Below are 15219 nucleotides of genomic sequence, written 5' to 3'. Positions count from 1 at the left end.
CTCACTTTAACCTCCCTGCAGCATTTTTTTTTTTCACACTTTTTTATATTTCACAATAACCTGTTTTTAAGTTGATAGCTGTTTTTCAACAAACACGATTTCAATAAAAAATAATTGTGCAATAAATATTTTATAATGAGTTTCCAGTAAAATTGTATAGGAAGCCTCTTGTCATTCATTAATTGACATTTTACATCCATCTATTCACACAGAATGTGACACCCGATGTCTCGCGGGGCAATATTGTGATTTCCGTGTAGGGAGTGGCAGCCCTGGATAGATGGCAACTAGTTAACCATCAATGATTGTTTGAGCTTGAAACAGGGTCAGTATGAATGTTTTTAGTTTAGGAAGCCATCCATAGGCGGGACAGATTTGGCACACGGTCCCCACTTTGGGCACACGACTAATGGTCATAGCTGTGACCAGGGGCGTCACTAGACCTAATACTGTACTGGGGCACACCTGGGGCACAAATAATTCATGTGAGCGTGCAAAGCACGCAAGCAAAAACATTTTTAGCACTTATTTATCATAAAAAATACATATATAGTGCTTTAAACTATGAAATCATATCAGATTATGTTGTATGGATCTTTGATTAACCACCTTAAATTAACTAATGCATTTGACCTACTTGTGCACTTTTTTACTCCAGACTTCTAAACTGCTACTGGTAAAAGCAAAAAGGAAAAGCAATGAATCTTTTTGAAATATATATTGCAGTAATCATCTTCAAATTTAACATCTACAAAAGTAAAACAAAAAATAAAGCACCCCTACATCTCTGGGTTCTTTTATATTATTTAATTTCCATTTATGGCAATGTGGCTAATCCTATTTCAAATACACAAAACTATAAAATATACACAAAACAATAAAGCCACAGTAGTAGAATAAATGAACAACTGTTGTGTGTCTGTTCAGGGAATCATTTTGTGAGAAGTAAACTGTAACGTCTCCTTTTCATTTTTGCAAAGTGGTCAATCACTCTGGACAGACATGGAAATATTACAGTAACTGTTACACAGTTGACCAGTGGTTCCCAACTGCTGGGCCGTGACATAAAATTGGGTTGGGTGTCATTTTCAGTGAGTCGCAGTCAGATGTGTGCAGGGAAAAAAAAAAGTTTAGGGAGAAAAAAATCAAATTGTGGCAACAAAACCAGATATTTTTAGCTATTTTTCTAGTGACTATTAGTGAGTATTTTTGCAAAAGGCAAACCGACTAACAAGTTGGAGGAGGACTCAGGACAGACATGGAAATATATTTTTTAAAAATCTAAATGGGGCAACAAAACCCGATATTTTCAGCCATCTTTCTGAAAACAAATACAGAAATGTTACTATTTTTTCTGGGAACAAAACCAGATGCTTTAGCTGTGGCCATTTTTCTGGTGACAAAACAATATTATTTTGGTCAAAGTCACACCGATTAACAAGACAAGTCTACTGTGCTATTTTTCTGTGAAATAAACTTGAATGATTTAAAAATTTGGCTCACGACTTGATGATATGGAAAAATGTTTTTCTTCCTGAAGATAAACCATTTGAGAAGCACTCAACTCACACAAGCTTACTCCAAATCATCAATGATGCAGAAGCAGCAGACAATAACCAACATTATGTTTCATGTTCATTGGAAATTCCCCCGACAGCTCGTACAGCAAATGAATATGTTTGTCTTGATACAAGGAATAAGGTTTGCTAACTTAGCATCAACTTAAGACAATGATGTTGCCTAGCTAGCTAGGACTTCACTTACATCTCTCATTCCTCGGTGCTTCTCTCTTGCTGCGGGCGAATAACTTTCTGATATCCATCTAGGAGTTACAGTTTGAGTCAAATCAAAATCAAAATAATCTAATTAACAAATTGTTGTTGGCTAACGTTACCTACCTCAGCAGTGATTCGCATCGCCTCCCTCTCTCTCTCTCAACCTAAGTCTCGATCCACACGTGAATAAATTACCATATTAAGTAGCCATGTGCTCATTGTTAAGTAGAGTGAATACAGTAGCAATCAATTACCATACTAAGTAGTATGTACGCTGTTGTCTATGTTATGTAGACTTAAAACTCTGAAGCTTTTGTTTTTTTTATTGGTGAAATTTATACTGGGGCACTGCAGATCAACAGTGGGGCACGTGCCCCGGTGAAATATGTCTGGCGACGCCCCTGGCTGTGACCATCAAGTTGACCAATGTTTTGCAGAATTGCGGGTCAAAATAGCTTCAAAGACTGGTTTACAATTGATGACATTTATTATTTCACACACACAGCATGAAATACTGGAATACACTTGTAAATGTTGGTGTTAAGACATATAATGTTACTATTACATGTGATCAGTAGTACAACATACAGTAGATGCACAAATTATTGTAATGTCCTACACAAAGTCATTTTCATGTGAACAAATAAGGCAGCATGGATTAACTTGCATACCACCAAATAAGGCACACATTTGAAAAACTGTGTATCATTTACACAAGAGGTGATGAACATTCCAGGCACAAACATATGAAATATGGTAATACTTGTTTGAAAAAACAAAGTATGTTGAGAAAATAGTCACTGGCACTGAATGTGCCACATTAAGTTAAAAAAAAAACTCCTTAATCTATGTTTCACACGGGTTCCCTTTTTCCTCACATAGACAATAAAATCAAAACCTTCATTAGATAATTAAATTCATGGATGCGGAAGGTCAACTTTCTACTGCATGGCAGGGTTGGCGTGTACGCCATGTAGTGGTAGTGTCATGCATTGTTGCAGAAGCGGAGAAATAAGAAACAAAATCCAGTTGCTGCACCGCTGTATTGTGGTCATTTAACCCTCGCTAGACTTGCCCAACTCTTCAATGTTTCAGCAGCAATTACACATGTCGCTGTTCTTCAGCAAGGTGTTGAACTGCAAAATTCTCAATAATTTTGTCATTTAAGTACAGCACATTTGAATGGTGAGGTACAGTTGATCAATTGTTCGGTGTTGTGATGTCAAAATGTGAACTGCATGATGAAAAGGATGTTCTACGAGGAATTGCACTATTTTTTGGTCATCCCCAAACTTTATGTGAGACAAAAACACATACTTTCCCTTTTCTGTGCATTCTTAATGGTGAAAAATTGCTAGCAAGAGGCAGCAAACAATGCAGGTAATAGGGATATGATGTAATGTAGTAACAGGCACATTCATATATAAATATATACTGTATAGTATTTTACTCATTTAAGCATTACCAATACTTCTTTCCTGGGTACATTGATTTCACAGAGCTTATAGCAAAGAACACTATTTCTGTCAACAACAACAACATAGAGAGCACTTTCTATGTTTGCTACCATTAATAGCAGACTTAGCGAGAGCTTTGGAGCGTTATCATGTAGCTCTTTCACCTAACGTTTTAAAGAGGCACTTAAAACAATGACTTACAATGTTGACTGTTTGGATGTTTGTATCTTTCAGCACTTGTGCTCTCCTTGAACTGCTAAATTCAGAATAATCCTCATAAAAAAAGCTTTCTAGTGATGTTGTCGGCTTTCCACTGTATTCCATTTGTGGAGCCATTTACAGTAATATCGAGTTGGTCACGTGTGAATTTTCAAAATTGACCAACTTGGTGCCACAACCTTCAACTATACAGGTGAGGAGTATGATTTATAATCGATTTTGAAATTGTACTAACTCAAAGGTTATTAGAGCAGCAAAAGCAGGTCAAATTGCTCTTTTTTAAGGTGAGTTTCAACCATTGTTATTAGCAGCTCAAGCTCGCTAGTAGCTAGAAGTGGTTGGAGGAGCAGTGTGAGGAAGGCAATGTGTCACTATGCCAGAAAATATAAAACCTCTTATAATAACAATGTTGCTATATCGTGGTTAATATGCAGGTCACATCATGTAAATAAAGCATTGTTGGCTGTTTTTGGAGCGCTTTGTAGGCGGAAAAGATGAGACCCATTACCTGCAATGTTAGCCGCCTCACACTAGAGGTTTTTCGCTATTTAAAATGCACAGAAAAGGCAAATACTTGTGTGTTGTAGAAAATGGGAAAAAAGTGCAGTTTTCTTTTAAATACCAGTTCCAATATAACCGAGACATTTATTGATCTATCCAAGGATCTAACACACACACACACACACACACCCGTGTCCATTTTGCCGTTTACTTGCTTGTTTAAGAACGGCAAGTTATGTAAAAATCAAAGTTAATCTGTAAAGATTGTAATATGTTCCAAAGTTATCCCCAAATATCCCCCCAAAGTAAAATAGCCCAAACTTAAATTGGTGAGCGGTGTACATGTGAGTAAAATAAAGTACATTAGTTAGTTCCTGCGTGTCTCGAAAAGGAACATTGGCAATTAAAGGGTAATATTTGTTTAAAAAACACAACTCTAAGCTCACACGTTCTTCAAGATAAGGGCTATCTCTCGGCTATTTGTTATGATTTAGAATGTGAGCAAAAGTTTGAGTCCCCATCATAAAGTGGTGTAGTGCATGTCGCAGTGAATGAACACAGTAAGATCTGACCAAAACACCCGGTCTTACTGGCTAGCAATAGCTTATAGTTAGAGATGGACACAACTGTTTTTCAAGCATGAGAAGTAGGAACATTGAGAGTGAAGGACACAGTGCTGAAAAGAAGAAGTTGATGACATTCATTTAATTAAAGACAGAAATTATCGAAACATGACGGAGTATGTGGCTGGCTAACTTAGCGTTGATTTTCAAGCCTGTACCATACTGAAGCAAATTGAGTCCATGAGGCCAGCGGAGGACATTGAAATACTATTTAGACGTTGGCATTTATTTATTAAAATATGGCAAGCTGCTGATGGTATGTTTGGCGGAGAAGCAGCTGGAAGGAAATACTGTAGAGGTCCACTCTCCAAGGTAAATGCTGTACCTAATTATTACATTACTTCATAAAACCACTGTACTATTTTGGACTGCATTCTTTCTTGATACAACTTTTAATTTACGATCCGATACCAATATTGGCGTCTTGAATACTGGCCGATATCAATTTGATACAGTATTGGCCTGAATCGTCGTACATACTTTTGTTATTCTGTAGTGTGGAACGGTTTGATAAAGTGAAATTAGTCAAACAGTGAACAATGGTAGGTAAGAAAAACACTAACCTATGTATTATTATTAACCATCTGAAATGGACTCATGATGTCTTTAAATTGAAGTGGAGTGGTATTTAAAAATGTTTTTAAAAATCCATCCCTCACGGTGGTTGCGGGCGTGGCTGGTGCCTATCCTAGCTGCATTCGGGCGGAAGGCGGGGTACGCCATGGAAAAGTCGCCACCTCATCGCAGGGCCAACACAGATAGACAGACAACATTCACACTCACATTCACATACGAGGGCCAATTTAGTGTTGCCAATCAACCTATCCCCTGGTGCATGTCTTTAAAGGTGGGAGGAAGTCGAGTATCCACAGGGAGAACATGCAAATTTAATTGCTCAATATTTTGTGTTTTGTCAAGGATGTGGGGGCTTTGTTTGGTCAAGGGAGGTCTAGCACTAACGCCAGTGAAGGTAATGCAGATTTACTGTATTTTCTCTTCTCCTTATCCTAGATTAGGAATTTCCATTACAGGTATTTTTAAGCATCAGTAACACACAATTGAACCTATAATTTGGCAAACAACTGGAAAAGCTGATATAATAAATGATTAAGGGGTTTAAAAAAAGTAAAGTTTCCAATAGAAGTAGTGTCAGTGCCTTACTGTCCAGGGCTTATGGTTCTCTTGGGTGCATACTTCCCTGTAGCTGTAGACAAGGGGGAATGGTTGGTCCTCCAGGTGAAGGGTCACCATCCCTTGGGAGGTCCTTCATTTCAGCTCGTCTTTTGTGACTCAATGTGCAGAGTAGGCCAAACGCCACATAAAAACTAAATAAAGGCGTTGTTTTAAAAATGACAGAATGTTTAAGTATATAACTATAGAAATGAAACACATACCTTTACTTTTGGTCGGTGCTTGAGGTATGTTGATCTGATTTGCAAACTAAATGAGGAAAAAAAACATTTCAGTTGAATGAGCTTGAACATGTGTCATTATAGTGAATTGTGAACAATAAATATATAAATGATCTAGTATCAATGAAAATAAATATACACAGTAGTATCTCACTTTACAAGCTTAATTGGATCTGTGATGGAACTCTTAACTCAAAGCACTTGTATCTAGAAATCAACGTCGCCTTATCACTCACTTTCTTCCCATGGTTAAAAAAACAAAATTATGTCCATCTATAGCTATAAGTTAATACTCGGTAGTAAGACCGGATGCTTTGGTTGTATTTTACAGTATTTATTGTGACATTTGCTTTGCCAACTAATGATGGGAATGATTGTAACTTAAATTTTTGCTATCAACTTCAGGCCTAACAATAAGCCAAAAGACAGCTCTTATGTTAACAGTCTTAATTTGAGGTACCACTGTAATTGAATTGGAATTTACGTAATTTTGTTTTCTTCCAGGCCACTAGAGGTCATTCCATATGTTAGTGTTCGGCCAATAAGCAGCAACAGGAAATTAAGTATAAGAAATGTCTTTATTTGCTATATGTCCTGAAGGAACTCTCCTGAAGGAATCAATAAAGTACTATATATCTATGTCAACAGCTGATTAAGCAGAGTTGTTAATTTTCCATCCAATCCTTCCTTCATCTCCTTTCTAGCCCTATCAGTGGCAATGGGTAAAGTGTATTTTTTATTTCAGTGCTAAACTGTTTATCTGTTATCATTGTGGCAATTAAAGCATTTTACTGTAAGAAAAAACACGATAGTCCAATTTGAGTTCATGCTGAATATAGTATGTGATGTCATTTGTTTTGATTTGGTAACTAAATGGCTTTATATTTTTTCAGGGCTTTCTGTTTGACACTTGTTGCATTAAAATTGTGGACAAACAGCTCCTGCCTGTTCTTCGGAGGAAGTGATGCAGTTGAGAGTTTAGCAGTAAATGTCAATATAGGGACATTGGTCACATTGGGTGAAACAGTACATAATCAAAAAAATCATAACACGAGTATGAGTACAGTTTTTTAAGGACAGTTTTGGTACACTGTCTCGGTTATTGTAGGTTCAAACATTACAAAATTAAGTGTGCCAACAAAGAATATACATAAAATACATTTTTCATGGGTACAAAAATAAAAAGGAAACAATATCTAAGGTTGTTTACATATCAGTGTTTCCCACAGTTCAGGCATCTAATTGTGGTGGTGCGGTCGGGCAGCGAAGGGTGGCAGCTGCGGTGGCGGCGATGACCAAGAAGAACGCGGAGTTGGAATATAATTACAACACTTTATGTACATATTTATATAATATTTACATATTTATATAATATGTAACTACAAGCTCCATTCACAGACAGAGTCCCATTGCTTTTATGAGCGGTCGAGCGAGTCAAAAGCCGAAAAAAAAAAAAAAGAAAATATTTTTTTAATTTGTGGCGGCCGTAATTCTTTCGTGGCAGGCCGCCACAAATAAATGAATGTGTGGGAAAGTCTGTATATTGTTAACTAGGGCCCTCATAATCAACGAATTAACTCGTGATCAATCACAAAAAAATTACCGCATTAATCATGAACACTTGTTGCAAACCGAAGTACCAGTGTAGAGGTAATGTGTAATTACCTAAGAAGTATGTGCAGGTAGGACCCCAAGCCTGTGAAGATGTGCCACCAGGCATGGAACTGTGTTAGCACTCCAACACCAGGGGGAAGTGTTTGCCTACTGGCTCTACAAAGACATAGAAAACAAATCCATCAAATTACACAGAATAGATAGGCTCCAGCACCCCCTGCGATTCCGTAAGGAACAAGCGTTAGAAAAATGGATGGATGGATGGATTTTTAAATGGACTATTTTCCAAAGTGTGTAATGAAAAATAATGTTGACTCCATGAAAACAAAAATGTAATCACTTTATAACATTTAGACATGAACAAAAACTTTAAAAGTACCTTATTGAGTCGCAAAAGACATTGTCAATGTTCCACAGGAGAAACCCTAGCATGAACACACCCAGAGAAGTGTAACACAAAGGCCGTAACCTTGGGTACACCCTATAAGTGAAACAAAAGTTGCATTATTATTACAACGTTAATACAATTTTTTCACAAAATTATATAATTGTGTGTCCTGGAACATTTTTCTTTATTCATTAAAATAGCAATTAAATGGAATTTCCTATATTTAAAAAACTAACTAAAAAGAAAGACAGGGGGAAAGCTATAATTAAAAAAAAGGGAAAACATTTTTGTCCAAAAACTGAATGGAATGTTGTGTTAGCAAACTCACCATGTAACTATAAAGACAGATCGCATCACCAGACAAGCTACTAGAGCACCATACATAACCTAAAAAAGACAAGAGACCATTAGGAATAGCATATGGTGGATGGGTCAAAAGTGTTCATTTGTAAAAAATAAAAAGATAAAAAAAAAAATATATATATATATTTTTCAAACTACAGTCAAGAAAAATGTAATTTAATATAGACTTTTTAAATGTATTCTACAATGGGGGGATTATGTGGTTTTAGTGCAGATTTTCACAAACAGTAAAAGAGGTAAAATGTCATAAAAAACTAAAAATTATTAATAAACAATACATAGTGAGCAGTAACAATTGCACTATGTATAGCTAAATAATAAAACAACACTATCTTAAAGTACCAGTTGTTTTGAAGAACAAGTTGACTTTATATGCTTAATTATGTTTTATTGAATCCATTAAACCATATCCAATTGTATCTGCAATCCGCAAAATATGTAAAAATACCGTTTAAACATCACAAAATTAAAAAAATTAAGTCAGCCATTTTGAATATTCCGCTCCGAATACTATTGGCTATTTCCGGAGATTGAGGTCACAATGGGAACGCTTCTGCACTCTGGTAACAGATCTGGAAATATGCAAAAATTAGAGAGATATGAGCTGTCTACAATTCACAATCCCCATATACGGCATGAATACCTTTTCTTATTTTGTGCTTTCTTAGTGGTAAATAAATAAATACATAAAAAGTCCACTAACAATCTCTATTTTGCCCACAGAACCTTCTAAATAACCACCCAAACCCGCCAACAATACTCTTTATACATATTGTGATTTGAATATTAACCCAATATTAGAAACATTATTATTATAAGGGCTAAAGTGGACAAACTTTATTAGCGGCGCAATGATACAGACAGCTAAGTAGCCCTTTGCTGCCTTGACTGTTAGCTGGCCGGCATCGATGTCCTGCTGCTCCTGTATCATCGTGTCAAAGTAATTCTAGATTCTAAATCATGCTTCTCATCTGGATAATTTTAAGAGAATTTAGCCTTGAATCTAGAAGCTGTTCATCTGTGACATACAATGTATATCTAGAGATAGAGACAAACGCACACAACCAAATATACCGTATTTCCTTGAATTGCCGCCGGGGGGCTAATCAATTTAAAACTTCTTCTCACTCCCGCGCTTACCAAAGGCATGCGGTAAAAGTAAGCATGCGCTAATTATTTTAAAACCTCTTCTCACTCCGGCACTTACCAAAGGTATGCAGTAAAAATTTGAGTGTGATGTAAGCTTGGACCTTAAGTCCTACTGAATAGCTCTTAATCTTCTTCTACTTTATGCAATTTAAAATTACCGGTATTGAAATCAGCCTCCTCCATTTTGAAAATGATGACAGGGGAAGTGTCACTCGTGACCTCAAGAGTTTGACCAGGCGGTAATACTAAGCATGCGCTAATTATTTTGGGAAGGCGCATACTATATGCCCTGCGGCAATTAAAGGAAATACGGTAGATTGTATTTGGTTCTAATTATTTATTATATATTTACTTAGTTATTACCTTCATATGTCTTACTTGTATTTTATCCATCTTTTCTACTCATTGTTTTTATACTATTTTACAGGTTTTATTATTTTTACTTTCCAGCGTTCCTCAGAGGGAGCCATCTGCATCAGTCACGGGTTATCGGCAGTGCCGTGGGGGCGCTTTGTGTCTGCGTCCTGGTGGCCAAGGTCTGATGACCTCCTGGTGCAGATGGTTCCTGTGATATATGTTTGCTCACATGTCTCCTCTGTACTCAGCCATCCATTCATTTATTCATACATGTGCATATCAGTGTGTGTGTGTGTGTGTTTGGTAGTTGTGTACATGCGTGTGTGTGTGTCTCTTTTACTCTGCCTCCCTCTTCCTTGTGGAAATGGGGGCACAGGTCCGGTAGCCATGGAAGAAGTGCTGAATGGACCCTGGGCGCACCGCTCGCCTGTGCATCGGTTGGGGACATCTCTGCGCTGCTGACACGTGTCCACTCGGGATGGTCTGCTGCTGGCCACACTATGGACTGGACTTCCACTATTATGTTAGATCCACTATATGGACGGGACTTTCACAATATTATGCTAGACCCACTCGACGTCCATTGCATCCGGTCTCCCTCATAGTCATTCACATTGACATCCCACTGGGTTGTGGGTTTTTCCTTGCCCTTATGTGGGATCTTAACCGAGGATGTCGTTGTGGCTTGTGCAGCCCTTTGAGACACTTGTGATTTAGGGCTATATAAATAAACATTGATTGATTGATTGATTGTGTGTGTGTATGTGCGATTAATGGGGATCTGGGTCATTGGGGTATCGTTTTTAAGTCTGTAAAGCACCTTGCATTGCATTTATTTTATGTACAAACCCCGTTTCCATATGAGTTGGGAAATTGTGTTAGATGTAAATATAAACGGAATATAACGATTTGCAAATCCTTTTCAACCCATATTCAATTGAATGCACTACAAAGACAAGATATTAGATGTTCAAACTCGAACTTTTTTGTTGCAAATAATAATTAATAGGGGTGTGGGAAAAAATCGATTCGAATATGAATCGAATCGTTTACGTTGTGCGATTCAGAATCGATTTTCATTTTAAAAAATTTGATTTTTTTATTCTTATTTAAATTATTATTTTTTTTAATCAATCCAACAAACCACTACACAGCAATACCATAACAATGCAATCCAATTCCAAAACCAAACCTGACCCAGCAACACTCAGAACTGCAATAAACAGAGCAATTGAGAGGAGACACAAACACGACACAGAACAAACCAAAAGTAATGAAACAAAAATTAATATTATCAACAATAGTATTAATATTAATCATAATTTCAGCATAGCAGTGATTAAAAATCCCTCACTGACATTATCATTAGACATTTTTAAAAATAAGAAAAAAGAACAACAGTGTCACAGGGGCGGCGTGGCGTAGTGGGTAGAGCGGCCGTGCCAGAAACCTGAGGGTTGCAGGTTGGCTTCCCACCTATTGACATCCAAATCGCTGCCGTTGTGTCTTTGGGCAGGGCACTTCACCCTTTGCCCTCGGTGCCGCTCACACTGGTGAATGAATGATGAATGAATGATTCTTGGTGGTCGGAGGGGCCGTAGGCGCAAACTGGCAGCCACGCTTCCGTCAGTCTACCCCAGGGCAGCTGTGGCTACAGATGTAGCTTACCACCACAAGGTGTGAATGAATGATGGGTTCTCACTTCTCTGTGAGCGCTTTGAGTATCTAACAATAGAAAAGCGCGATATAAATCTAATCCACTATCATTATTATTATTACAGTGGCTTACACTTGCATCGCATCTCATAAGCTTGACAACACACTGTGTCCAATGTTTTCACAAAGATAAAAGAAGTCATATTTTTGCTTCGTTTAATAGTTAAAACACATTTACATTATTGCAATCAGTTGATAAAACATTGTCCTTTACAATTATAAAAGCTTTTTTTTTTCAAAAAATCTACTACTCTGCTAGCATGTCAGCAGACTGGGGTAGATCCTGCTGAAATCCTATGTATTGAATGAATACAGAATCGTTTTGAATCGGAAAAATATCGTTTTTGAATCGAGAATCGAATCGAAAAAAAATCGATATATTATTGAATCGTGACCCCAATAATCGATATTGAATCGAATCGTGGGACACCCAAAGATTCACAGCCCTAATAATTAACTTACAGTTAAATTGCTGCAACATGTGCCAAAGTAGTTGGGAAAGGGCATGTTCACCACTGTGTGGTATCATCTTTCCTTTAAACAACACTCAATAAATGTTTGGGGACTGAGGAAACTAATTGTTGAAGCTTTGAAAGTGGAATTATTTCCCATTCTTGTTTTGTGAAGAGCTTCATTCGTTCTACAGTCTGTATTTTACGCTTCATAATACGCCACACATTTTCAATGGGAGACAGGTCTGGACTGCAGGCGAGCCAGGAAAGTACCCGCACTCTTTTACTACGAAGCTAGCTGTTGTAACACGTGGCTTGGCATTGTCTTGCTGAAATAAGCAGTGGTGTCCATGATAATGTTGCATGGATGACAACATATGTTGCTCCAAAACCTGTATGGACCATTCAGCATTAACGGTGCCTCCAAAGATGTGTAAGTTACCCATGCCTTGGGCACTAATATACCCCCATACCATCACAGATGCTGGCTTTTGTACTTTGCGCCTATAACAATCCGGATGGTTATTTTACTCTTTGTTCCGGAGGACACCACTTCTACAGTTTCCAAATATAATTTTAAATGTGGACTCGTCAGACCACGGAACACTTTTCCACTTTGCATTAGTCCATCTTAGATCAGCTTGGGCCTAGCAATGCCGGCGGCGTTTCTGGGTGCTGTTGATAAATGGGTTTGGCTTTGCATAGTAGAGTTTTAACTTGCACTTACAGATGTAGCGACCGACTGTAGTTGCTGACAGTGGTTTTATGAAGTGTTCCTGAGCCCATGTGGTGATATCCTTTACATACTGGTGTCGGTTTTTGATGCAGTACCGCCTGAGGGATCAAAGGTCCATAATATCATCACTTACGTGCCGTGATTTCTCCAGATTCTCTGAACCTTTTGATGATTTTACAGACGGTAGATGGTAAAATCCCTAAATTCTTTACAATAGCTCGTTGAGAAATGTTGTTCTAAAACTGTTCGACAATTTGCTTACAAAGTGGTGACCCTCGCCCCATCCTTGTTTGTGAAGTACTGTGCATTTCACGGAAGCTGCTTTTATACCCAATCATGGCACCCACCTGTTCCCAATTAGCCTGCACATCTGTGGGATGTTCAAAATAAGTGTTTGATGAGCATTCCTCGACTATCAGTATTTTTTGCCACCTTTCCCAACTTCTTTGTCACGTGTTGCTGGCATCAAATTCTAAAGTTAATGATTATTTGCAAAAAAAAAAATGTTTATCAGTCTGAACATCAAATATGATGTCTTTGTAGCATATTCAACTGAATATGGGTTGTAATTAGCAAATCATTGTAGTCCGTTTATATTTACATCCAACACAATTTCTCAACTTATATGGAAACGGGTTTGTATGAAAAACGCTTTATAAATAAAGTTTCATTTGATTTGATTCCTTGGTAACTTTTGTGTGCATCATGATTAATTGTTCATCTTAACAGGAAGATATGGACATCCTATCAATCATCATCAAAGTAAGAGCAGATGTTGTACAGTAAGCTATTGTTGTACTTGTTTGTAGTTTGTATTTCTTGTTTAGCTCTTAGCAATATTGCTCCATGATGCTTATTGTTTCACTAAAGCTAGATTTGTTTAGCTGAGCTTCTAAATCTTGTAGCTCATCCTCCTTATATTAAGGATCAACAATATAAGGTTCTGTATCATAATGTTGCCAAAAGTAATTGTTGTTGGCTCTACCAAAGTGTGCAAGTTCCCTTCCACTGCGTCACACGATGACCTGTCTGGCTTCCTCACTATCTCTCGAAATTGCTTATGAATCTCCGTGAGATAGATATTTTGATCATGTCTATTTATTCTCAAACTTTGGAAGTCCTTAGGTGTCATAAATAAAATATATATGATAATATCTTCACTATAGAGGTAACTTGTTTTTCCACTCTACTGGTACTTTAACACCCGTATTGGGTACAAAGTAAAAAAACAAAACAGATGTAAAGTAATTAAATAAGTATTTAAAGCAGGGGTGTCAAACTCATTTTAACTCAAGGGCAGCATGGAGGAAAATCTATTCCCACGTGGGCCGGGTTTATAAAATCATGGCATAATAACTTAAAAATACGTTATTTGTTTTACTTTTGCCCAAAATAGAACAAGCACATTCCGAAAATGTACATATCACATATGTACATCATGTTGGTTTACACTCTTGACAAAACACTTGAAGTTAGTTGAAAATGATGAGGAAAAAAATTGGTGCAGCTGTAAAAGCACCATGAACGCCATTAACTTAAACTTAGTCTCAGTGTATCTACAAAGCCATTACACTGTAAATCACAGCCAATCTGAGATTGAACAAAATACAGAATAAATACTAAAAACTCTTCGAGGTATTAAGTACCTCGTATGTCATTTCAACATATTAATCCTGTGCAAAAATAAACCATACAAACGGAGGTAGAAATGATTCAAGAATGTTGAGTTACTCCCTGCCTTGTAGGCATCACTGTGCATTGATAATAAAATAAAAGCTGTGCAATGTATGAACAATTTCAACAAATGGAACGTATGAACTTAAGAGACTGACTCTATTGCAGTAAAACATTGTTCACTTTCTTTAAATTTCCACAGAAGACAATCATTTTCAAATAACTATATCAAAGTGCAGTGTCTCATGCAGTATTTTACGTGGGCTAACCCATCCATCCATCCATTTCTACCGCGTATTCCCTTTGGGGTCGCTGGTGCCTATCTCGCCTACAATCGGGCGGAAGGCGGTGTACACCCTGGACAAGTCGCCACCTCATCGCAGGGCCAACACAGATAGACGGACAACATTCACACACTAGGGCCAATTTAGTTTTGCCAATCAACCTATCCCCAGGTGCGTGTCTTTGGAAGTGGGAGGAAGCCGGAGTACCCGGAGAAAACCCATGCATTCACGGGGAGAACATGCAAACTTCACACAGAAAGATCCCGAGCCTGGGATTGAAACCATGACAACTCAGGACCTTTGTATTGTGAGGCAGATGCACTAACCCCTCTTCCACCGTTAAGTGTGGGCTAACCAATTTTTTATTTTATTTCAAGAACCTGGCATCTTTTAGCTTTCACAAGTGCATCAATATCAGGTGTCACATCTTGAGTGGCAGACTATTCCAGGATGTTATTCAAGTACTTGTGCATGAGCTTTGAGCGCAGCTTTGTTTTAT

General features: G+C 37.6%; 1 protein-coding gene across 2 annotated transcripts in view; it reads right to left on the bottom strand.

The window, feature by feature from the left end:
- Positions 1-2240: 2240 nt before the first annotated feature.
- The window catches only part of acer3 (alkaline ceramidase 3), a 28862-nt gene continuing 15883 nt past the window's right edge, over positions 2241-15219 (bottom strand). The window contains exons 7-11 of one of the 2 annotated variants that reach the window (XM_061898179.1): positions 8318-8376; positions 7981-8082; positions 7653-7757; positions 5970-6015; positions 2241-5900 (exon numbers count right to left, since the gene is read on the bottom strand). In XM_061898179.1, the coding sequence (XP_061754163.1) occupies positions 5847-5900; positions 5970-6015; positions 7653-7757; positions 7981-8082; positions 8318-8376 (366 nt within the window). In that variant the 3' untranslated portion in view covers positions 2241-5846. The other variant, XM_061898180.1, reaches the window with a different exon arrangement.

This window comes from Nerophis ophidion, linkage group LG04 (genome assembly GCF_033978795.1).
Source record: "Nerophis ophidion isolate RoL-2023_Sa linkage group LG04, RoL_Noph_v1.0, whole genome shotgun sequence".
Taxonomy (NCBI): Eukaryota; Metazoa; Chordata; class Actinopteri; order Syngnathiformes; family Syngnathidae; genus Nerophis; species Nerophis ophidion.
Note: the sequence above shows the minus strand (reverse complement) of the source record. Positions and strands in the feature narration are given on the sequence as shown.